Raw genomic sequence first — 26,249 nt, 5'->3', positions numbered from 1 at the left:
CAAGCCACTTTGATTTCTTTTGGCCACTGATGATGACTATGACTATGCAGAGAAAATTGAAAATGACATTAAACACATGTCCATGTATGTCAAGTTTATATAAGTTTAGAGAGAGAGAGAGAGAGAGAGAGAGAGAGAGAGATTGTTATTTCCTTAAGTAGCTAAAGCAAACACACACATTTATGAGATGCAAGTTAAAGAGAATTTGGTAAATACAGAGTATGATAAAACCCACATTAAAAACCCTACATTTTAGTCTAGATCAGTAAGTTTTTTTAAGAAAATGTATATTAAGATATAAATCTGCAAGAAACAACTCAAACCAGAATCTACATTCAAACCATATGGGAAAAGTTTTTAATGTGGGTTTTATCATGTATGATGTTGGAAATAATACAGATATTTGAGTGAGTGTGCAGTTAAACTCAGAGAGAGAGAGATTTACATACATATATGCCTATTATAAATGTGTCTTTTGTTTGTTCACACCGTAGAAAAAAAACAAAACATATTTCCAATATCTACTGTAATGTTGCCCCAGAAACCATGCATGTGGAGTATGTTTTAATGCAAGGAATAAACAGGGTCTTACTAGAAGAGGCCATCTCACGCAAGCTAAAGACAGGCAACAAAAGAAAATTAAAAAGAAAATTAGTTTAGAAAGTGAGTAGAGAAGACTAGGGACAGCTAAACCTACACATGGTCAGCTAAGTTTGAGCCAGACAGAAAATCAGCCTGACCGTCAAGAACTTTTTGTCTCATGAAAAATATTATAGACCCATCCACTGATATAGAAATGAATTGATATATCTGCCTACCCTAGCTTCATCTAGCTAATCGTTTATAAATAATAAATGTTGCATCATTGCTAAACAACAACTTTAGCAGATTATTTAACATGCATACCTCAATTCGTGTCGCTGTACAGCCTCCCCCCACTGGACGCATCAGGAACAACAGGGGCGTAAAACTGCCTGGGGCATATCTACCAGCTCCAGGTCTGCAGCCTCCCCCACTAAATGTATATCTGCACTTTTTTGACGTGATCTGCAAAGTTACAAAGCTCAAAGTCCACTCCAAAGGGAGATATTTTATTTAACAGAATTCACTTTTTAAGAACTACAACACGTTTTTTTCCAGATCTTATTAAGTCACAATGTTATTGATTTAAATGATGAATTACACACACGGAATACGCAAAAAAAAGTGTGAGGCCTGGTTGAGCTGAATTAAAGAAGACAGTGTTGTCGTTATGTCAAAGAGATGCTGTTTTGTCCACCCCTTTTCCCAAACTAATTTGTTTGACCTTCCTAAGGCTGATAAACTTGAGTGAAAAGAGTGGTTTAAATTTATTTTAATTACTGTTTCTAAACATTATAATCCCAGTGTTTATCTGTGCGCAGCACATTTTACAGAAAACAGCTTCCAGAACCAGAATACAAGGCCATACGCACAACAGCTTCACCTGAAATGGGGCAGTTTCCACTTTGTTGAGACAATCTGTTGTTTGTGGATCACAACTTGTAAGTATATGTCTTATTATTTGAAGTTGTGTTTTCTATGAACAGTTTTAATGATAATTTTATGTTATGTAACATTGTATCTTAAATGTATAAGGAAAAAAAGAAAAGAAAAAAAAACACTTAGAAACGCCCTGTGAAATCCGATGTTTACTATGTTGTAATGTACATGAAATGTTGTTTCAACACTGTATCAAAATAATTACATGTTTACTGCAGTGCAGGTTAAATCAAAGTTATTTATATTTACATTTCTACATTAGCTACATTTTGTAGGATGCCTAAAACACCAATTTTTCAGCTTTCCTGTGCAATTGTATCACGTGTGTTCGTCCAGCAAACTGTACGTTACGTAATTACTATTCATAAGCCTTCAACTTGCGAACGTCACGTTGCGTGGTTAATATTCATGATCCCGCCTTCAATTTTGTAGGATTGGTACATTCGTGAGCGGGCTACACTAGAGTACTCCGCAGATCAGGAGCTCAGATTGTGATTTTTAAACATCACAGACCGATCATATCAGAGTAAATGGAGGACACAAAGCCTGAGGAAACGAATGTGGAGGAGCAGAAAGTAAGTATATTTGAAGATTGTGAAATCTAACCGCTGCAGTCAGTCAGATTTAAGCCTTTCCAATAACAGTATTTACAGACTATGAGTCCTGTAGAATCAAAGAGACATCGAATAAAAGGCGATTTGCGCATAAAACCTACTGTGATATCGTTGATAGATGTGGTGATTGCTTTATTTTCTGTCTGGCTAGCAGCTAGTGTATTTGAACATTGTTTAAAGCCTGCTGCTCTCCACTGATGTATAAAGGCCTTCTAAGATTAAATACCAACATTCTGATTGAATCTTTGAAATGACTAGCGGTATTAAACCACCCGATAGATAAATATACATATATATGTCGAGATGTGATTCATAATAAAGCTGCAGTTGGTTTGTTTTGTTCTAGATTGAGTTGTGATGATGTTAGCTAGCGGTTAGCATGTGAAGCTAAGTTAACTGTTGAACAGTAGGCTATTCAATATATTGACTTTAAATGTGTTTTATAACCTGCATCTTGTCACAGTCTGTGGATGTATACATCAGGGAGATCCGTATGGATTTACATAAAGACCTTAGAATGATGAAATTCTGAACCACCAAACAATGAATAAAGCAGCACCATCATTTCATTGTAAAATGAAAACATTCTAGAAAGTTCCTAATAATATTTCAGTTTATGCTGCCCTAAACCTAAAATGAAATTGAAAATTTGTCTCAACATTTGAGCATATGATATGATTTTCTTTGTAGACCTTAATTTATTTAAAAATTTGACACTTAAGCAATTTCGCACAAGCTGTTGTTCTGAATATCAATATGTCCATAAATTGGCTGGAGACATGAGGCCTTAGGTAATGACAGCTGCTCGACACTAACAATTACATAAACATAAGTTAATATTGAATAATTTGACAAATTAGCCAGTTCATAATTATTCGCTGCCTATGAAAACAGTTCTAAAAGAAGCCATAGCATTAACATTTTGAGAGAAACTGCACTGTTCACTGAGTAAAAAAAACAACAACAAAAAAACACTACAAGCTTCAGGCAAAATCACACACACCACCTCTTCTATTTGCAAGAAAAGATATAGGCCTAGCTCTGCTTTTAACTCAGTGCTGCACACAGTCTCAAACCGCATTAGTACAATCAAGCAGACTTATATAAACAATGAAAGTACCAGTCAGAGTTTGACTAAAAATAAGCACTCTTCGAATGCTGCTCGACCAATCAAAAGATGTGGTTTCCAAGATTATGCAAGATCGTATCACCCCCAGAATCCTCCTTCTCTATGCCTGTTTAAAAACGTACCATATTATATGGATATCTTATTCTAGCTAGCTAATCAAAAAAGGTTTTTTTTTCTTAATCATGTAGTGCTATGCCAAGCTAGTAGGTTAAGTAGTTAATCAAAGGTCAACTGAAAGCACAAAGAAAGGGAAATGTTTAATTTAACAATTCTTAGTTTAAGCAATATAATGGGATACATAATGTAAAAGATGGTTTTGGACCATCTGGACAAAAAATGGTTTATGCCAGGATTAAAAAAAACAAAACCTGATTTTCCATAATTTCTAATTGGGCACAGTTTAGTGTACCCATAAAAAAGCTTTCTCGGCACATTAAAAAAAACACCATTATTTTTCACATATTTCACACTAGGGCTGCACGATTAATCGCAATAAAACTGCACGCGATTTGGCAAAGGCTGCGATTATTTTAAGCGCAGCTTGTCAGTGGAGTGCGGCTGATCGGTAGTAAACACTGCCCCATTTGAACACCAGAGGGCGCTCTCACGCAAACACGCTAAATATGCCCCGCCGCAGAAGTACAATAAAGGCGCATCATTCCAGGAAATCCCTGTCGCTGTAGCTGAATAGTCAGAAGATTGAAACGCTTTGATTAAACATGACTTATAAATGCACGACTGCCTTATTCTGTGTCAGAAGCTCATCATCTCACAGAAGGAGGAACTCAACTGTCCTTATGAAGTGAGTTTGGAGTAAATGCATGTTATTAAATGTTGCATGTTATTAAAACGAGGTTCATAAATGATTCTCGTGTTTGGAAAGATATTTGACTCGTGTTGTTTTTTTCAAATGCACGTTATAAGTGACTCAAACTCACAGTGCTTTCAGATGGAGCAGCGTTTACAGAGCCGTACATCAATGACAAACTGCGCATAAAAAATAATCGCAGCCTTTGCAATTTTAAAATCGCGATAAGCGATCTCGATTTAAGTGCGATTACATGGGAATTGCGATTAATCGTGCAGCCCTATTTCACACTATTACATCTCCTCTCTCCCAAGTTGGTCTCAAACGCGTCGTTTTCGCTGATGTCCCTCCTTCCGAAATACGAAATGTATTGTGATTGGTTAGCTGGCCCAGTGTGTTGTGATTGGCACCACTTAGCGTGTATTCGGGAAATGTCCCGCCCCTTCATAACCATGAGCTCTACTCGGATGTAAATATTAAGGATGGTGTCAATTTCAAACCAATTCGATCCCGATTCAGACTCTGATTATGTTAACGGACGAGAGGATCTTGCAGAGCGGATTTAGGCTCAATCCCAATTCACCCCTTGCCCTACCCCTCCGTTTTACGCGTTCCCGTGAAGGGGTAGGGTTGTCTCGATTCTCTTTTGGTTGAAGGGGTAGGGGGAAGGGCCAGATAGCCTGTCAAACGAAGGGTTATGAGAAATGTACCTGCATACACCAGCTACAGTGGCAAAATGACTGCCAATAATCATTTTCTTTGTCACATTCAATCTTGTGTTCATATTTACGGTCATGTTCTTCAAAGAAACGTTTGCAAAAAAATCGCTGAAGTTCGTTAACGATAGTCCTGCTGCAACATATTTTCATGTCTGATAACTGGTGAATGTAATTGCTGCAGGGAATTGGCGTATCTTTTACCGTACGTCTGCTGTGAACGCATTGTTTTCTTGTGGTTATATGTGATCCAGGGTTATTATAGTTTTGCATTTTTCATTAGTTTTTATTTTTATTTCGTTTTGACTTTTTGTTTTCAAATTCAGTTTAGTTTTAATTAGTTTTTAAAGTGGGTTTGCTAGTTTAGTTTAGTTTTTATTTTTGGAAAATGCTTAGTTTTAGTTTAGTTTTTATTAGTTTTAGTGTTAGTTTTAGTCTTTTTTTGTAATTTGGGTTATTTGTCAGGGGCAAGATTCAAAAAGGTCGGAAAAAGTATTGTGTAATAATAACTCAACAAAAACATCATACAATTTTAGAAAAAAATTCACACCCCATTGAAATTCTTTAACCTCTTACAAAATCCATAGCCTGACTACGTCAGACTTCTTACTTCCGCTCAATTTCATTTCGCTTCTGTATTCAGTCTGAGACAGCGTAATAGCTTTCCGTTTTCCTCCGGCCTGAAAACAGCCGGCCAATCAACGAACAGAGGGCGAGCTGAGAGCCGTGACGTAGACACTGATTGTACCGTGGATGCGTAGATTTACTTCACATAATCTGCAAAAGTCGTTCACAGCCATGTTCACTCCGGTATTTCGCTCGATGGTTTTGTTTTCGCATCATACATGTGTTTACAGTGGAAGTTAGATGCAGCTGAGCATGTGCATAACACGCGCCATAACCAAACGTTATGTGATTGGCTTACGGGAACCAATGATTTTAAACTTCAGACAAGCGCCCCCCCGCGAGAAAGAAAACGCTTTTTAATTATGCCATGCCAGACTCTGTCTACGAAGCAAAGCGAAGTAGCAGAGTTTGGTATTACCAGGCTACAAAATCCACACGCCATACCAAAAATCTACACATCTTCTATACAGAATTCACACCCTATACAAATACCACAGCTGTACAATTTTCACACCCTATACTAAATTTACCCTATACAGCCAATAGCCTACTCATCTGGATTGAAGCAGCAAACATTCAGTGTAAAAGTAAAAAAATGACAACATTATTATCTGACCGCTACCATTTTGTCTATTTAAATGGAGAAAAATCGATCATAACTCCAGTAAACTATGGAGTGCCACAGGGATCTGTGTTAGGCCCTCTATTATTCTCAGTATATATGATGCCACTTGGAAATATTATAAGGAAACATGGAATTAGTTTCCATTGTTATGCTGATGACACTCAAATATATATTTCATCACGGCCAGATGAAAACGCTAAATTATCCAAATTGACAGAGTGTGTTAAAGATATAAAAGATTGGATGACGCGTAATTTTCTTTTATTAAATCCAGACAAAACAGAGGTACTACTTATCGGTTCAAAAAACCGCCCACAAAACCTCTCGCAATACAACTTTAATATAGTAGGATGTCCTGTTACTTTATCCTCTACAGTAAAAGACCTGGGTGTTATACTCGATTGCAACCTGTCTTTCAAAAATCATATTTCATATGTTACAAAAACCGCCTTTTTCCACCTTAGAAACATTGCTAAGCTACGTAATATGCTATCAGTTTCTGATGCAGAAAAGTTAGTTCATGCATTCATGACCTCGAGACTAGATTACTGTAATGCTTTATTAGCCGGTTGTCCTGCATCCTCAATAAACAAGCTACAGTTAGTCCAAAATGCCGCCGCTAGAGTTCTTACTAGATCAAGAAAATATGATCATATAACACCGATTTTATCATCACTGCATTGGTTACCTATAAAGTTCCGTATTAATTACAAGGTATTGCTACTGACTTATAAAGCCCTAAACGGCTTAGCTCCAGTCTATTTAACGGATCTTCTATCGCCCTATAATCCATCTCGCTCTTTAAGATCACTAAATTCAAGGCTTTTGGTCATACCTAGGATATCCAGAACCACCAAAGGAGGGAGAGCATTTTCACATTTAGCTCCAAAACTCTGGAATAGCCTTCCTGATACTGTTCGTTGCTCAGACTCGCTCTCCCAGTTTAAAACTAGATTAAAGTCGCATCTCTTCAGCCAGGCATTCATATAATATTTTTAATCTTACAGTTCAAATTACAATCCGGCCTCTAGTTAATAAACGCCAGAGGAGAACTGGCCCCCGACTGAGCCTGGGTTCTCCCAAGGTTTTTTTTTTCTCCATTGGGTCACCTGATGGAGTTTTAGGACACTATTAGGTCACTTGATGGAGTTTTTCGGTTCCTTGCCACTGTTGCCTTTGGCTTGCTCAGTTGGGGATATTCTGGGGATATCTAATTTGATTTTATCAATAAATTCCACTAGAAACAAACCTTGTTGTATTATTTTAATTTAATACTGTGAAGCTGCTTTGATACAATCTGTATTGTGAAAAGCGCTATACAAATATACTTGACTTGACTTGACTTGACATTATTTAATATTTGAATCACAGCTTATATAGTGTTTTGACCGACAACCACAACCAAAAAGTGCATTTTACCTCAAACTTGCGACTAGTTAACTTTCTAAAGAAGGCGCAATCGCTTCTCGGGTCGACATTAACACACTGACAAACTTATATTCAGAATTTAAAATATTTTTATACCACTTTTTAATGTGTGATTGTGTAAAGGTGTTCACGAGATAGAGATACCAACCTTTCGCGAACTTGCTTTCAACGTCGAACGAACACTCGTTCTCATGGAGACGCGGTGTGCATGGAGGGGAGGGGCTGTGTGTGTGTGTGTGTGTGTGCGCGCATGTGAGAGACGCATGGGGAAAGGAAATGCAGCTGAATGAATACGCTGCGTGTTTTAAATAGCGTTAAAAAATGAAAGACCTTGACAAAGACGAAAACTAAGGACATTTACTCTATAATTTTATTTTAGTTAGTTTTGCCAAACACACATTACAGTTTTAGTTAGTTATCGTTTTTTTGTAATGCCTCGTTTTTATTTTTATTTCAGTTAATGACAATGTTTTTTCCCACCTAGTTTTCGTTTTTTCGTTCGTTTTCGTTAACGATTATAACCTTGATGTGATCACGATATAAACGAACAGTGCTTACACAATTTCGTGCTTTTTGCAACATGATCAACCAGTCTTGTATGTTCTTTATCAAACAGGGACACCTGAGGAAACCCGGAGGCTCATTCGTTTTCGCGCTGACAACGAGCAACGTTTCCTGAAGTCCAAAAATACTTAGGCGTCGAAGATATCGTCATCTCCGTTGTTTTCTGCGAACTTCAGAAGAAAAATGCAAAAAAAATAGCTGTAACTCACGCAATTGAGAAGACTACAGCTGACGACGGCATCTTGGAAGTTTGTGATAAACATTGGCTCATCTCCTGTGACGTAGGCGCTAGCAACGACGTATAATGACGTGTAACGGTGTAGTAGTGGTGTCCCATTTCTTAGGGGAATATTTTCACCCCTACGCCTTGCCACTCTGTTTCAAGGGTTAGGGGTAGGCGAAGGGGTATAAAATAGAATTGGGATTGGGCCTTGATGTACGTACTTTGCAAGCACGGATTTCACAGGATGTTTCAGTGCTATGTTTTTTTTTGTTTTTGTTGCTTGTATACGATGTTATCCTCTATAGACAAAATGGGAATGGCTACGTCTTTCAGGAGAAGCTTTAGCGTATGCGTATAGCCTGCATTCTACTCTGTCTCCATAAAATGTGCAGCGCACAGACAAACGTTGAGGTTATAATGTTCAGGAACAGTGTTAAAAATTATTTTGAACTACTCTAAGGTCGTCAGCCTTAGGACAAACTTTTTCCGGGGTGGAAAAAACAGCAACAACACACTTCATCTTCTATAATGCAGCTCAACCAGGCCTCGCCAACTTTTGTACGTATTCCATGAGAGGGAATTATTTAAATGAGGAACATTATGACTTCATAAGATCCCGAAAAACGCGTTGTAGTCCAAACGAGTCGTTCGTTGTAGCTCTTAAAAAGTGGATTCTGTTAAATAAAAGATCTCCCTTTGGAATGGATTTTGAGCTTTGTAACCTTGCAGATCTTTTTTATGCTCAAACAGCAACATTACGCACTAACTAAAGTTTCGCTAACTAAAGTGAAAAAGCATAATAGGGCCCCTTTAAAGGTGCACTATGTAGGATTGTCGAAAAAATAAAGTATTGACTCGTACAAAAAGAATGCCTCTGTCATTACTTACGGTCCACTAGAAGTGTGTGGTGGTGTTTGTGTCTAGAGAGACACTGCCAAATGCCTGTATTTTCATTTCTTCTTGAATTCCTGTGCTCAGGATGTTTCAGGGCTCAGTCTCAAACTAAAATGCATGTTTGAGCTGTTTTAACTGAAAGTAACTTATGCCAGTGCCATTGTTTTGTCTCAAGATGCACACCAGTAATGTTTTTTTCTAGGGCACGTTTATAAAAGGTACTTAAATGTTCTAATTGAACGAAGGCATACTACAAATTAGGGATGGGAACGACACGGGATTTGGGAAATCGACTGTCGAGGACCATGTGTCGACTTTTTGTCGGATTGTCGGCCTTTCTTTTCTTTTTTTTTTAAAGGGGGGGTGAAATGCTCATTTTCACTCAATCTCCTGTTAATCTTGAGTACCTATAGAGTAGTATTGCATCCTTCATATCTCCAAAGAGTCTTTAATTTTATTATATGTATAAAAGACAGATAGGCTGTCCCGAGTCTTTCCGCAAAAAAACGAGCGTCTGGAGGCGGGCCGTGTGCTATAGCTGTGCTAACCGAGCTAACAACACACAGAGACATTTTTTTTAAGCAGTTTACTCACCGAATGCGATCGCGAACCTTTATCATTGTGACTGCTCGATCCGCATTAGACGATCTGCAAATCCGTCGATCTGGGCTTTGTTTATAAAACAATCATTGTCAAAATGCAGGGAACAAACAGTCTTACACAGCTCCGTTGATGCTCTGAAAAAACAAACTCCATCCACTGGTCCACTTAACGCTGGGTTCTTTGGGAATCTGTGCAGGGTTGTCTTGCCCTGGCATACAAAAACACACTTCTTTGGTGACATTGACTTCCAAAACCCGAGCACACAGCGCTTTGATGGCGTACTGCTTTCGCTATCTTGCTCTGGTCTACGAGTGCGCGCGCGCGTCTTTCCGGGAGAAGTGGGGTCAACGGTCAGGTGGCGATTCCATTTAGAAAAAATTGATTGTTTTATTTAAAATGTTTTATTTCATTATGGGAAAAGTGCCACTTTATGATGTGTATTTGAATAGGAAATGTAATAAATTAAAAGCCCAAAAAAAAAAATGCAATTTGGAAATCCCACAAGCCCCGCCCCCTCGACATGTCGACACTCTATTTTTTTTGTCGAGTGGAGCATGTGTCGAATGTCGGTCGTTTTGTCGACAAAAAGTCCCATCCCTACTACAAATGTGCAGAGCTCACGCTGAACAAACTATCCGGGGCTAACTTAAATGCCTCTGATTGGCCGTTGTGTTTACATGCTCAACAAACATGGTCTGTGATTGGCCACAACTGCAAAAACTCATCATGAATATCGCAAATAGAAACCTTTCTCACTCTTCACATAACGCTCACACTAATACACATGGAAGCGTTTGAAAGCAGCCCGGACCTCGGGTTTGACCTGGTACTCTGTGCTACCAGTACTGCAGAAAGACTTATCAACTTATCACTTAAAGTATTAGGCCTAGTTCACTTCAGTATTAAAATTTCCTGATAATTTACTCACCCGTGTGTCATTCAAGATGTTCATATCTTTCTTTCTTCAGTCAAAAAGAAATTAAGAATTTTGAGGAAAACATTGCTATAAGATAAGATAAGACCCTTATTCTTTGGCTGGGATCGTGTAAATTTTTGAAGCTGCATTGAAACTGCAATTTGTACCATCAAACCATTGGTTGCCGTTGAAGTCCACTACATGGAGAGAAATCCTGGAATGTTTTCCTCAAAAACCTTAATTTCTTTTTGACTGAAGAAAGACATTAATATCTTGGATGACGTGGGGGTGGGGGCAAATTATCAGGAAATTTTAATTCTGAAGTAAACTACTCCTTTAATTAATCGACAGCTTATCGGTTAATCGGCTAATCTTCAACATGTTTGGCATTAAACATTTGTTTTGGAGTTTACACCGAAAAAATGCTGTTTTATAAGAGGAGTCGTGGGCTATTTTCAGAGCTGAAAACCAGACGTTCCGCTTCTCATAGTGGCGTTCGCGAGGTGTTTGCGTGCTTTATCACAGACATTTTATTTATCAATAATAATTCTTTGTTAGGGATGCACAGAAATGAATATTCTGGGCCGAAACCAAAAATTCGGGATGCGCTTGGCAGGAAACAGAAAATGACTTTTTAAAAATAATTAATTTCTTATTTTAAGTTACAAAATTTAGCAAGTTTAAGTTACAATACAAGCCAATACAATACAATAACCACACTTTTATTTAAAGTAACAAAAATAGGCCTATAATAAAATATTAAGTATCAATATATTATTCTTTATTCAGTTCTATGCAACAGAATCAGATTTAACAGATTGATTTTGACCAAATATCAAAATAAAGTATAGCCCTACAAAGCTATTATTATCAGAGCATGTAAGCAAATAGCAGGGAGTGGATCAGTGAACAAGAGGGTAGCACCATTTTACCAGCGTTGCCCAGCACGGCTATACCACACCATGTTACAGAACAGTAGGGCTATTGCAAACAGAAACAAACAAGTCCAGAGAAATTTTCTAACCAGAATGCTTTGCATTTGTCAGGCACTAATCGGTCTGCATGGAGCTGCTTTAAGTCGAACTCACCTATAGACTGTCGCACAACTCTGCAAAATTCTGTAACGTCAATAAACGACTATAATGCGATTCATTTTGACCGTTGGCTATACTTTCGTTGAGCTTGATATCTCCTAATGATAAGATCTCGTGCATGATGCATCTATGATTTATTATTTCAGAATTTTGTTTAGAAAAACGTCCTTATGTGAGTCCTTGATATATTTTTAAATGGTTCCAGTATGGCCTAAATATATTGCATTTAAATATGTGAGTGATGTGTGTGTTTTCTCTCAGGATGAGGAGAATAAGATCTGTCTAGAAAAAATGGAGGAAGCCAAACTGAAGGCCAAATACCCTCACCTGGGTAATAAACCCGGAGGATCCGATCTCCTCAGAAAAAGACTGCAGAAGGGGGTGAGATTCATTCATACTCTCTCTTTCTACTCCTGTTGGTGGGATGGAAACCCTTTTACCCTTTTAGGTATTTTAGTTTTAGACCACTGGGTTATAAGAAGAGATACAAATCACAGGTATTTGGTGGTTTTACACTGGCAGTAGTAGAACATCACAGGATCATGTGACTGAGTCATGAGCTACAGATAGCATGGGAACTGTGTTACGGATTGGAGAAAAGTAAACTCGGTCATACTCTGCCAGTCAAAAGTTTTAAATGTTTTTATAAGAAGTGTCTCATCTCACCAAGGCTGCATTTAATGGATCAATATAGTAAAAATGGGAATATCATTTATTCCTTGGATGGCAAAGTTTTCAGCAGCATTATTTCAGTCTTCAATCATTCTAATATGCTGATTTGAGGCTCCATTTTTTTTATCAGTTATTATTGGTGCTCAATTATTAATAGTGGTTCTTATTACCAAAGTTCATATTTTTTTTGGTGGAAAATGTGATATAATTCTTTTTAGGTTTCTTTGATGAACAGAAAGTTCAAAAGAACAAGATTTATTTTGTAACTTTATAATTGTCTTTACTCACTTTTGATCACTTTAATGTGTCCTTGCTGAATACAATTATGAAAAAAAAAAAAGAAAAAAAAACTTTTAAATGGTAGTGTATCATGGTTTCCACAAAAATATTAAGCAGCAAAACCTTGTTTTCAACATTGATAATAATAAGAAATGTTTTTTGACCACCAAATCAGCATATTAGAATGATTTCTGAGGGATCATGTAACACTGAAGACTGCAATAATGATGCTGCAAAATAAAAATAAAAGTTATAAATTATAATATTTTTTAATATATTCAAATAGAAACAGTTATTTTAAATGGTAATAATATTTCACAATATCAAATAAATGCATCCTTGGTGAGCATAAGAAACATCTTTCAAAAACTTCAAAATCTTAATTCTGAACTTTTGACCGATATTGTAGACAGACGCCTCTGATAGGCCTATTTTGGGAGTAAAATGACATCTACCGCGTTGCTCATGACATTAAAATGTGTTCAGATAATTTTCTATTTGGCAGTCTAGTTTTTGTTAAACATTGTTCCATTCCCATTCAGTGGCATGAATATGTTTATGTATATTTCCAGTGTAACATCTTTCAAAGTGAACATTTAAAACATTTACTGTGCCATAATTCACTCATGCAAACAAATTCTCCTCGACTGCTTTCTCTCCCAGCCAAAATACTTTGACTCGGGCGACTACAACATGGCGAAGGCCAAGACCAAGAACAAGCAGCTTCCAGTGGCACAGACAGAGAAGGCCGAGATCACCGGAGACCACATCCCCACCCCTCAGGACCTGCCGCAGAGGAAACCCTCTCTGGTGGCCAGCAAACTGGCAGGCTGATACCTGCTGCTGTCCTTCACTCCACACTCCCTCTTCCTGTCTCTTCATCCACATTTATATCCGATCCTGCATTCCTGCCCTCGTCCTCTTTCGTTTCCTGTCTTATCTGAAAATACACTGAATATTCAAGAGTTGCAGATGTTACAGGGCTGTAATGCAGCACTGTGAGATGAGTTGGGTCGTGGCTCCAAAGGCGGTTCTCAAAAGTTCTCAAAAGGTCCTCTGATATTTTAAATGTGTCGTAGTATGTAGTTGAAAGTGTACATATTTGCTAGTGAGTGAGGGCAAAAAGCATTTTAGAAGATGTTCTGCATTTAATTCTAACCATTCCTGTATTACCCACTGCTTACAGCAAAGGTCTTCAACCCTGTTCCCGGGGACCCACTGTCCTGCAAAGTGTATATCTAACTGAATTTCACACCAGTGTGTTTTTCAAGTGATACTGAAGAGCTTGATTAGCTTGTTCAGGTGTGTTTGATTAGGTTTGAAGACCTCTGGCTTAGAGGTCTATAGGTCACCAAAAAATGAAAATTCTGTCAATATTTACTCAACTCGTATGACTTTATTTCCTCTGGCGAATGCAAAAGGAAGATGTTTAGTGGAATGTCCAAGCTGCTCTTTTTCAATCAAAGAAGGTCTGGGCTGTAGAGCTCTAGGAATTTCAAAAAAAGTACAGGAAATATTCCTCACGAGACTTGTATCTTGAAACCATACAGTAACTCAAAACATTCAAATGACGTATTGCAATCATTCATGAGAAATGCAGCAACAGTAAGCATTTGGCGCTATTGCGAATGCACCGTAATTAAAACAAAAATCGAACAAACATCAAACCAAGTCTAAATATGCATGAAAGAGATTTGAAAGCGTTTTTTGGGTAACACTTTACATAAGGTCCCATTAGATAACATTAGTTAATCATTTAACACGTTTGTTCTAGTATTTATGGATCTTAAAGTTAGTTAATAAAATACAACTGTTCATTGTTGGTTCAAGATTACGAAATGCTATTTTTTTATCGTTAGTTCATGTTTAACTAATGTAGTTAACTAATGCGAGCCAATGGAACCTTATTGTAAAATGTTACAGCTTTTTTTCTATTACAACTTATCACATGGCTTCAAAGAAAGGCATGTGGTTAGAGTGAGTAAATGAAATCAGAATTTTCATTTCAGAGTGAACTTTTCCATTATTTGCGGAGTTAATTGCTTGAATCAATAATGAATTGAAAGTAATCTCTAATAATGTGGTTGATCTGCACCCCGTTTCGTTCATGAGAATGCTTGTTTCTTTTTGTCATGCTTCAGCTTTAAGTGAAGGACACTTGGTTAGTCATGTTTGATAGCATGTAATGCAGATCTCTGAGGCTGCTGTCATCTTGCCTTGTATCATAGAGCTTAAAGCCTTATAATGATGTAGTGCCAACACACAGATTGGCAAGCAGTTCTAGAACGCCACGTTCACATCACGCATCATTTGTGTCTGGTTGTAGACACCAGGCAGTGAGGATACTTCACCTTCTGATGTGTAATAAACTCCATGAGATCTCCTGTACATTGTCTTCTATGCAGAGGAGGGAGACAGTTGCCTGTCGGCTCCTCACACCACGTCGTCGCACTACAGTAAATTGTCCACGGTTTGCATGAGCATAAACTGTGGCCGCTTTTGAGCCATTTTGACTTGTAAATAAAATAGTTTTGCAAACGTTCTGTGGTTTTGAGTCTATTTTTTTTTTTTTTTTATAAGTGAAAGATCTGTTGGACTATCTTCTCATTTCTTAGATTCCAAAAAAACAAGTGCTATCATTTACAAATATGGTAACACATGCTAACGTCATATTGTATTACAGCGTCTTTCAGAACAATAAATATATGGATAAGGTGAAGGCTTATGACAGTCTAAGACAACAACTGGTTAATGGTATGTACTGGGGGTTTTGGTGTGAAATTGAATAATATTGGAATTATATTACAGTGAGGAAAATAAGTATTTGAACACCCTGCTATTTTGCAAGTTCTCCCACTTAGAAATCATGGAGGGGTCTGAAATTGTCATCGTAGGTGCATGTCCACTGTGAGTGACATAATCTAAAAAAAATAAAAATCCAGAAATCACAATGTATGATTTTTTAACTTTTTTTGTATGATACAGCAGCAAATAAGTATTTGAATACCTGAGAAAATCAATGTTAATATTTGGTACAGTAGCCTTTGTTTGCAATTACAGAGGTCAAACGTTTCCTGTAGTTTTCATCATTTTGGCCCACTGCTCCACACAGATCTTCTCTAGATCAGTCAGGTTTCTGGGCTGTCGCTGAGAAACACGGAGTTTGAGCTCCCTCCAAAGATTCTCTATTGGGTTTAGGTCTGGAGACTGGCTAGGCCACGCCAGAACCTTGATAAGCTTCTTACAGAGCCACTCCTTGGTTATCCTGGCTGTGTGCTTCGGGTCATTGTCATGTTGGAAGACCAAGCCTTGACCCATCTTCAATGCTCTAACTGAGGGAAGGAGGTTGTTCCCCAAAATCTCGCAATGCATGGCCCCGGTCATCCTCTCCTTAATACAGTGCAGTCGCCCTGTCCCATGTGCAGAAAACCCCCCCCAAAGCATGATGCCCCCATGCTTCACAGTAGGGATGGTGTTCTTGGGATGGTACTCATCATTCTTCTTCCTCCAAACACGTTTAGTGGAATTATGACCAAAAAGTTCTATTTTGGTCTCATCTGAACACATGACTTTCTCCCATGACTCCTCTGGATCATCCAAATGGTCATTGGCAAACTTAAGACGTGCCTTGACATGTGCTGGTTTAAGCAGGGGAACCTTCCGTGCCATGCATGATTTCAAACCATGACGTCTTAGTGTATTACCAACAGTAACCTTGGAAACGGTGGTCTCAGCTCTTTTCAGGTCATTGACCAGCTCCTCCCGTGTAGTTCTGGGCTGATTTCTCACCTTTCTTAGGATCATTGAGACCCCACGAGGTGAGATCTTGCATGGAGCCCCAGTCCGAGGGAGATTGACAGTCATGTTTAGCTTCTTCCATTTTCTAATGATTGCTCCAACAGTGGACCTTTTTTCACCAAGCTGCTTGGCAATTTCCCCGTAGCCCTTTCCAGCCTTGTGGAGGTGTACAATTTTGTCTCTAGTGTCTTTGGACAGCTCTTTGGTCTTGGCCATGTTAGTAGTTGGATTCTTACTGATTGTATGGGGTGGACAGGTGTCTTTATGCAGCTAACGACCTCAAACAGGTGCATCTAATTTAGGATAATAAATGGAGTGGAGGTGGACATTTTAAAGGCAGACTAACAGGTCTTTGAGGGTCAGAATTCTAGCTGATAGACAGGTGTTCAAATACTTATTTGCAGCTGTATCATACAAATAAATAGTTAAAAAATCATATATTGTGATTTCTGGATTTTTTTTTTTAGATTATGTCAATTTCAGACCCCTCCATGATTTCCAAGTGGGAGAACTTGCAAAATAGCAGGGTGTTCAAATACTTATTTTCCTCACTGTACATGTGTGTGGACTGAAAACGTATGCAAGTTGATTTCACTTCTGCTTTGCCTGATTTGTAGATGAGCTTACTCATCTACAAGTCAAACATTTGAGTGGAGGGGAGGAACATAGTGCAGGGGAAGGAACATCAGGTATTCTGTTTTTTATCTGTACATATTGGAAAGACTTATATTTAATTTATTTTATATACTTTGTTTTTCTCTATAACATTCTAGAGACAAGCAAAGTAAAAAATTTGAACGCATTCATGGGCAAAAAATATGCGTCCTGCAGAAATATCGTCACCCTTGGTAAATATGAGCAAAAGGGGCCTAGTAGTCTTTAACCTTTAAAGAGGTCATCATGGCATGCCTTTTCGTTATTCTGATGTAAAATGACCTAAAACCTGTGGGATGACCTGATGAAGAGAGTCCATTACCATAGAGCTCTGAATCTGAAGAATGGAGGAAGTCTCAGATACATTCTTCAGAAAATTCAGAGCTGTTATTTTGGCAAAGGGGGGATTGCACAAAGTATTAAAGGAAGACACACAAATATATTTGAGTAACACATAATTGTGTAGAATAATAATAATAATGAAAAAGATGAATGGTTTCATATTTTGTGAATATTTTGTATAAAAGACCAAGAGGATAAACACATTTTTCCATACCCTGGTTTGCTCATATTTGCCAAGGAAAGTCAATTATTATAAAAGAGTAGTTGTGTTTGCTTGGTTGCCAATTCTTTAATTTAAAAATGATTGTTTTATGGAAACGATGTCTATATTACAGATGCAGCACATATATATTTTTTTAAAGTTAATGAAAAAGTTAATGACACCACAGGTGAAGAAATGCCAGTTTCCCCTCCGTCAAAAAGGAAAACCCCTTTTAAAGGTTAGCTGCTGCAATTATTAAGTCGGCTTTAGAAAGCCAACTTACTGATCTACTACTTAAACTTTTTATTATTATTAAATTGGCTTGAAAAAAGCCAAAATTGCTGAAATTTTAACTTTTTTATTTAAACTATTTAAACTTAGATTTTTCTGAGTTTTGGATATTAATTCAATTAAAATGTAAACATTTTTTTATATATATATAATTAATAAGTGGATGCCAGCATGATTCATAATCCTCAGCATCCGTTGCTCTGGAGACGGAGCCAGTCCGCTTTGCGATTGGTGATTTCTTCTGTGATTTCTCATTGAACTCAAACCAGGTAAGTTAGGAGGCACACAATTAAAATGTTTTTGCTTAAAGGAGTAGTTCACTTTAAAATGAAAATTAGCCCATCAAGCCATAGGTGTATATGACTTTCTTCTTTCAGACGAATACATTTGGAGTTATATTAAAGGTTGTATCAGTGATTTCAGGCCCCCCCCAAATTTTTTATCACATTCATCTAATCTTTCCTAACGATCCGCTAGCTGCCATAAGCATGCCGTCAAAAAAACGCATCTCTGTAGGCAGCCTAGGCTCTGAGATCTGCACACAAATTTCACCAACCACTCAAAACCAAAACAAATAGTGTTCCAACCAATCACCGACAGGGGGTTGAAATCACTGATACAACCTTTAATAAACACCCTGATGCTTCTGAGCTTTATAATGGCAGTGGGTTGCAACCATCAACCCAATTTTTCATATAAGAAAAATATTCATATTTAACGTTACAAAGTAAAATTCTAGCTTTAGGCCAAATGGCCATGCGCAGTCTACTTACGCCTAATGCGCAGCTTATGACGTCGGAAGTAGCGTAGTGCGTCATGGCATAGCCGTAGCGTAAATATCAGCAGGACGTACGTCGCTTTACTCGGATAAATTGCGCTGTACACTTGGCCGGAGGCCAATTATTTTACTTTATAAAGTTTTAAATATGGATATTTTTCTTACACAAACAAACTCATGGCTTTACTTCAGAAGGCCTTTATTAACCGGAGCTGGAGCTCCATTCTTCCAAAATATATTCCCTCATTTACACATGCCACAGAGCATGATAGGATGTTAATTGCTTAATTGCATCATTCACGAATGAAATCTTCTGCACTCATCCTTCTTCCACATTCAGCACATTTTTACTTTAATTTGTCCCCCAACTGTAAACCCCAATGTTGTCATTAATAAAGAAATCAAGTTATCATAACTTAACATTACTTATAATAGCAAGTTTTTGCATTAAAAATTAAACAGTTGAGTTTAATGTACTCATTTGGCAGCAAAAATCTTTCGGGTTAAGATTTTAAGTGTTATGAACTCAAAATTTCAAGTTATTTAAAGGTGCCCTAGAATTTGAAATTGAATTTATCTTGGCATAGTTAAATAACAAGAGTTCAGTACATGGACATGACATACAGTGAGTCTCAAACACCATTGTTTTCTCCTTCTTATTTAAATCTCGTTTTTGAAAAACACCCCTGAAAAATAGGCGAATCTCCACATAACACCAACTATGACGCAACAGTCGGGATCATTAATATGTACGCCTCCAAAAATTTGCATATGCCAGCCCATGTTCAAGGCCAGCCGGAACTGCGCAGCCGAATCATCGGCCGAATCATTTTTCTTCGAGAGACATCATGGCTTGCAAACGAGCGAAGCATGGCAGTTGCTCAGTGTTTGGATGTACAAATGAACACAAAAGTATTTTTTTAGTTCCTTCATCCGAGCCTCTGAAGAACCAGTGGGTTATGTGAATGTCTGATGTGTAATTGTTCAAGTTCAGACAGATAATCTTTCTCTCAAAGTCGTTCAATACTGTTTATGCATCAGTAAATCAAGCCAGTGACTAAACGATCAACTTCACGTCGTTTCTCTTAGTAGGATGAAAATAATCTTACTGTGATTAATATACAGATAGCGATCAAAGAACAATCCCTTTCCAGTCGCCCAAGCTGTCAATCACACAGCGCGAGTTTATCTGGACACTTGCCAAAACTCATTATGAAATCAATGACGCTGTTACACTGCACAACGAAGCTCTTACTGTACGTACATCATGTTTGCATTAGTGAAATCATTAGTGAGAGTCAGGGTTCGAATTACGGGGGAGCTAAGGGGAGCTCGGCTCCCCTGAAAAGGACATGGGCTCCCCTGAAAGCCTACTTTGAGACATTTAGGGGGAGCTCTAAAACACTGTCCATTTTTTTGTGTCGCATATAGATTTTGATTTTCTGTACATTTTTTTGTACATTCTGTACAAGGGAAAACTCCTTCTCGAGAATATTGAAGCCTTTATTTTAAAACGTATTGCAGCAGCACAGGCGAGAGCATCAGAGCTCGCGCGAGCGCGCTGATGGGCTGTGCTGAGGCAACTGCACAAACCAATGGCGAGAAAGCAGAAGCACGCGATCCAATAGGAGCGCTTGGCGACCTGCCAGACTCTGCGCGCCAAATAGAAGAGTATAAATACAGAGAAAACTCGCCATATGACAGATCTAATCGACTGAAGCGAAAACACCTGACGTGAGAGAAATAGCACGGCAAGGCAACGCAGTACTCGTTCCCTTATCTCCGAGGTAAGGGAACCGAGGTTACGTAAGTAACCAAGTACGTTCTGTACTGTTTACTGTAAAACTATTGTTTTAAATGCCCGAACATGCACCAAAAGCGTTAAAATCAGTCAGGGAGGATCGGAAAATAGGGCTCCCCCGAAAGCCACTTTGTAATTCGAACCCTGGTGAGAGTGCAGAAACTGCGTTGCAATGATAAGATCTTCATTCACGTGATCAACAGGCTTACACTGAAGTCTCACAGCAGCCAATCACAGCAGTGGGCGTTCACACTGAAGTTTCACAGCAGACACGCCCCTTCAAACAGAGTGTTCAAATCAGAGGCTAAAATCAGGCTAGGAAAAATGCCTTTTATTTCTAAATTATAACAAATTTTGATCTAAAAAACATACTAACATTATAAGGGCACCCCAGGAAACATTCTAAAATAATAAAATAATCCATGCAAGGGCACCTTTAAATAATTCTCTATGTCTCTGTTTAATATGATTGGTCGTACCTGAAATTCTGCCTTGACAACACGCTGATTGGTCGATACACAAGGCAGTATTTTTTTTCTTGAGATGTGAAATGTCCGGCCCGTCCGGACATTTCAGGCCTCGCATTTGGAGCTGAATCACACGAGACTTTCAATTCCTGACACCTGTAAATTTAATATTTTTAAATCGACTACTCTCTCGACTCTCGTCTCGAGCCTGTTCTTCCCCCTCCCCCGCTGACTCACTGCAGTTCTTGCGCGTGCAGAGAGCGTCCGGTATTTTCTGAGGCTGAGAAAACGTATATGGTAAGTGTGAATTCATAAAACTATTTTAAATAACATGTTTGCCAGAACATAACATCAAAATCTGTAATGTTCTAACAGTTTTTTAACTGTATTTTCTAGCCTGACGTTGTTTTCGAGCCGTTAATTCCCGCTCCTGCTCCATTCAAATCTTACGCGCTGACAACGTCCGGTATTTTCTGTGTGATTTACATCAGACGAAGGTAAGTGTGAATTCATAAAATCATTGTAAATAACATGTTTACCATAAAACAACGGCAAAGTTTTTCAATGTCATATTTTATCTGAACCGTATTTTCTAGCCCACTGCCTTCAGTTACGTTACTGCGTGTGCTGACATCATCCTGATCCTGTGTTTTCATACATTTATATCAGACAAAGATAAATTCATAAAACCTTTTTAAATAGAATATTTACCAAAACATAAGATTAAGTGTTGATTTAAATTGAGTGCGTTTATGTTGTAACATTAGTCTAGCTATCTTAGCTAGTTTGGTAACTGCTAACTGGTACATTACTTAGCAACTGCTAAGTACATACATTTCTAAGAAGTTAGCCTAGTCATTAGTTAAATATTCACGTTAATTAATGTTAACCTAGCTAGTGTGCTTGAGTTGTTAACATATTCTCCTTTGACAAATCAGCAGACACTTCTTCTCAACTGTCCTCAGAGGCTTCAAAAACAGCACTGAAGGAGGAACTGCAGCTGACTTTTGATTCATGTGAGGTAGACAAGGCAGAAAAGGTGTGTTTTAGCAACGTACTTAAAAATATATCATATTTGTTAAAGTGCAGTGTAAATTTCACTCCTTTTGTTTGTTTCAATGTTCTAGTAAGTGTAGAAATCTACCATGTAACGTTACTTAGTTTTATTATTATGTAATTTACTGTGTATATATGATTGTTTTTTAGGCCAGGTGGTAAATGCTGCCATTCTTCTCGATTAGTGCTGCTCTTCAAAGAACAAGAGTCATCAATCAGGTAACTGTCATGAAACTGCTCCGAGACTTGAAGGTGAGATCCAATTGCAGCTTTATTAAGGGGCAATCCAGACACATAATCCAATAAACAGGCAATGGGTCAAAACACAGGTAGACAGTCCAAACAAACAAAACAAAAACAAGACAGGCAGGGGTCAGAGGCAAGAGAGTAATCCAAGGAACAGGCAAGAAATCTGAAAACTAAGAAACAGAAAACCAGCAAAACGCTCAGAGTTGCAGTGTGACACTAAACAAAACTTCGCAGTGAGTGAAGGGGTGAACCAGGCTTATATGGGGTGAACTAAACAAGATGAGATACAGGTGAATGTGATAATGAGTGCTGATGAGTCCAGGCAGAGAATGATGGGAGATGTAGTCTGTGAGTGAACGTGAGAGTCTGGTGTGGAGTGCCCTCTGGTGGCTCTCAAGGGCACTCCAGCTGGTGACCGTTTCATAGCCCCCCCTTTAAGGAGCGGATTCCAGACGCTCAGAAAAACAGTCCAGGAGGGTGGTGGAGCAGAGAAGGACCCAGGGGCGGGATGGAGGGCCAGGCCCGTGAAGTGGAAGAGGACCTGGAGACTGCGGCAAGACGGCAGGCGACCAGGGCGGATCAGGCAGTGCAGGCGACCCTTCAGGCGGGCAGGGAGGAGACGACCCTTCAGGCGACCATGGCACAGGAACAGACACTGGCTCAGACACCGGTTCAGGAACAGGAGCAGGAGCAGACACCGGCTCAGGGACAGGAACAGACACCGGCTCAGGCGTCAGACGCAGACTTGGCAGGCATGACGTGAAGAGACGCAGACTTGGCAGGCATGACGTGAAGAGACTCAGACTTGGCAGGCATGACGTGGAGAGATGTGACATGAAGCGTCTCTGGATCGGCAGATGTGACGTGAAGAGACTCAGACTTGGCAGGCATGACGTGGAGAGACTCAGACTTGGCAGGCATGACGTGGAGAGATGTGACATGAAGAGACTCAGACTTGGCAGGCATGATGTGGAGAGACGTGACATGGAGAGTCTCAGACTTGGCAGGCATGACGTGGAGAGACGTGACATGAAGAGACTCAGACTTGGCAGGCATGACGTGGAGAGACTCAGACTTGGCAGGCATGACGTGGAGAGATGTGACATGGAGAGTCTCAGACTTGGCAGGCATGACGTGGAGAGACGTGACATGAAGAGACTCAGACTTGGCAGGCATGACGTGGAGAGATGTGACATGAAGCGTCTCTGGATCGGCAGATGTGACGTGAAGAGACTCAGACTTGGCAGGCATGACGTGGAGAGACTCAGACTTGGCAGGCATGACGTGGAGAGACTCAGACTTGGCAGGCATGACGTGGAGAGACTCAGACTTGGCAGGCATGACGTGGAGAGACTCAGACTTGGCAGGCATGACGTGGAGAGATGTGACATGAAGAGACTCAGACTTGGCAGGCATGACGTGGAGAGACGTGACATGGAGAGTCTCAGACTTGGCAGGCATGACGTGGAGAGACGTGACATGAAGAGACTCAGACTTGGCAGGCATGACGTGGAGAGACTCAGACTTGGCAGGCATGACGTGGAGAGATGTGACATGGAGAGTCTCAGACTTGGCAGGCATGACGTGGAGAGACGTGACATGAAGAGACTCAGACTTGGCAGGCATGACGTGGAGAGACTCAGATTTGGCAGGCATGACGTGGAGAGATGTGACATGGAGAGTCTCAGACTTGGCAGGCATGACGTGGAGAGACGTGACATGAAGAGACTCAGACTTGGCAGGCATGACGTGGAGAGACTCAGACTTGGCAGGCATGACGTGGAGAGATGTGACATGAAGAGACTCAGACTTGGCAGGCATGACGTGAAGAGACTCAGACTTGACAGGCATGACGTGGAGAGACTCAGACTTGGCAGGCATGACGTGGAGAGACGTGACATGAAGAGACTCAGACTTGGCAGGCATGACGTGGAGAGACGTGACATGAAGAGACTCAGACTTGGCAGGCATGACGTGGAGAGACGTGACGTGGAGAGACTCAGACTTGGCAGGCATGACGTGGAGAGATGTGACATGAAGAGACTCAGACTTGGCAGGCATGACGTGGAGAGACGTGACATGAAGAGACTCAGACTTGGCAGGCATGACGTGGAGAGACGTGACGTGGAGAGACTCAGACTTGGCAGGCATGACGTGGAGAGACGTGACATGAAGAGACTCAGACTTGGCAGGCATGACGTGGAGAGACGTGACGTGGAGAGACTCAGACTTGGCAGGCATGACGTGGAGAGACGTGACATGAAGAGACTCAGACTTGGCAGGCATGACGTGGAGAGACGTGACGTGGAGAGACTCAGACTTGGCAGGCATGACGTGGAGAGACTCAGACTTGGCAGGCATGACGTGAAAAGACTCAGACTTGGCAGGCATGACGTGAAAATACTCAGACTTGGCAGGCATGACGTGGAGAGATGTGACATGGAGAGTCTCAGACTTGGCAGGCATGACGTGGAGAGACGTGACATGAAGAGACTCAGACTTGGCAGGCATGACGTGGAGAGACTCAGACTTGGCAGGCATGACGTGGAGAGATGTGACATGAAGAGACTCAGACTTGGCAGGCATGACGTGGAGAGATGTGACATGAAGAGACTCAGACTTGGCAGGCATGACGTGAAGAGACTCAGACTTGGCAGGCATGACGTGGAGAGACTCAGACTTGGCAGGCATGACGTGGAGAGACGTGACATGAAGAGACTCAGACTTGGCAGGCATGACGTGGAGAGACTCAGACTTGGCAGGCATGACGTGGAGAGACTCAGACTTGGCAGGCATGACGTGGAGAGACTCAGACTTGGCAGGCATGACGTGGAGAGACTCAGACTTGGCAGGCATGACGTGGAGAGACTCAGACTTGGCAGGCATGACGTGAAAAGACTCAGACTTGGCAGGCATGACGTGAAAAGACTCAGACTTGGCAGGCATGACGTGGAGAGACACAGACTTGGCAGGCATGACGTGGAGACACTCAGACTTGGCAGGCATGACGTGGAGAGATGTGACGTGGAGAGACTCAGACTTGGCAGGCATGACGTGGAGAGACTCAGACTTGGCAGGCATGACGTGGAGAGATGTGACATGGAGAGTCTCAGACTTGGCAGGCATGACGTGGAGAGACTCAGACTTGGCAGGCATGACGTGGAGAGATGTGACATGAAGAGACTCAGACTTGGCAGGCATGACGTGAAGAGACTCAGACTTGGCAGGCATGACGTGGAGAGACTCAGACTTGGCAGGCATGACGTGGAGAGACGTGACATGAAGAGACTCAGACTTGGCAGGCATGACGTGGAGAGACTCAGACTTGGCAGGCATGACGTGGAGAGACTCAGACTTGGCAGGCATGACGTGGAGAGACTCAGACTTGGCAGGCATGACGTGGAGAGACTCAGACTTGGCAGGCATGACGTGAAAAGACTCAGACTTGGCAGGCATGACGTGGAGAGACTCAGACTTAGCAGGCATGACGTGAAAAGACTCAGACTTGGCAGGCATGACGTGGAGAGACACAGACTTGGCAGGCATGACGTGGAGACACTCAGACTTGGCAGGCATGACGTGGAGAGATGTGACGTGGAGAGACTCAGACTTGGCAGGCATGACGTGGAGAGACTCAGACTTGGCAGGCATGACGTGGAGAGATGTGACATGGAGAGTCTCAGACTTGGCAGGCATGACGTGGAGAGACTCATACTTGGCAGGCATGACGTGGAGAGACTCAGACTTGGCAGGCATGACGTGGAGAGATGTGACGTGGAGAGACTCAGACTTGGCAGGCATAACGTGGAGAGATGTGACATGAAGAGACTCAGACTTGGCAGGCATGACGTGAAGAGACTCAGACTTGGCAGGCATGACGTGGAGAGACTCAGACTTG

The 26,249-nt window shown here is 40.4% G+C and overlaps 1 protein-coding gene across 1 annotated transcript; it reads left to right on the top strand.

Annotated features, from left to right (window-relative positions):
* The first annotated feature begins 1,916 nt into the window (after positions 1-1,916).
* arpp19a (cAMP-regulated phosphoprotein 19a) lies at positions 1,917-15,252 on the top strand. The gene is made up of 3 exons (XM_084408544.1): positions 1,917-2,096; positions 12,024-12,143; positions 13,377-15,252. The coding sequence occupies exons 1-3, from the start codon at positions 2,052-2,054 to the stop codon at positions 13,545-13,547; spliced, it is 336 nt and encodes a 111-aa protein (XP_084264670.1). The 5' UTR covers positions 1,917-2,051; the 3' UTR covers positions 13,548-15,252.
* The last annotated feature ends 10,997 nt before the right edge of the window (positions 15,253-26,249 follow it).

This window comes from Rutilus rutilus (assembly GCF_951802725.1).
Source record: "Rutilus rutilus genome assembly, chromosome: 5".
NCBI classification, from domain to species: Eukaryota; Metazoa; Chordata; class Actinopteri; order Cypriniformes; family Leuciscidae; genus Rutilus; species Rutilus rutilus.
The sequence above is the reverse complement of the archived record's forward strand: the minus strand, read 5'-3'. Positions and strand labels throughout refer to the sequence as shown.

What these genes read in the sequence shown, in the direction of transcription:
- arpp19a (XM_084408544.1), top strand. Translation starts at nt 2,052, where the DNA reads ATGGAGGACACAAAGCCTGAGGAAACGAATGTGGAGGAGCAGAAA. An exon ending in CGAATGTGGAGGAGCAGAAA is followed by an intron (nt 2,097 to 12,023) that starts GTAAGTATATTT and finishes GTTTTCTCTCAG; the next exon opens with GATGAGGAGAATAAGATCTG. An exon ending in GAAAAAGACTGCAGAAGGGG is followed by an intron (nt 12,144 to 13,376) that starts GTGAGATTCATT and finishes TTTCTCTCCCAG; the next exon opens with CCAAAATACTTTGACTCGGG.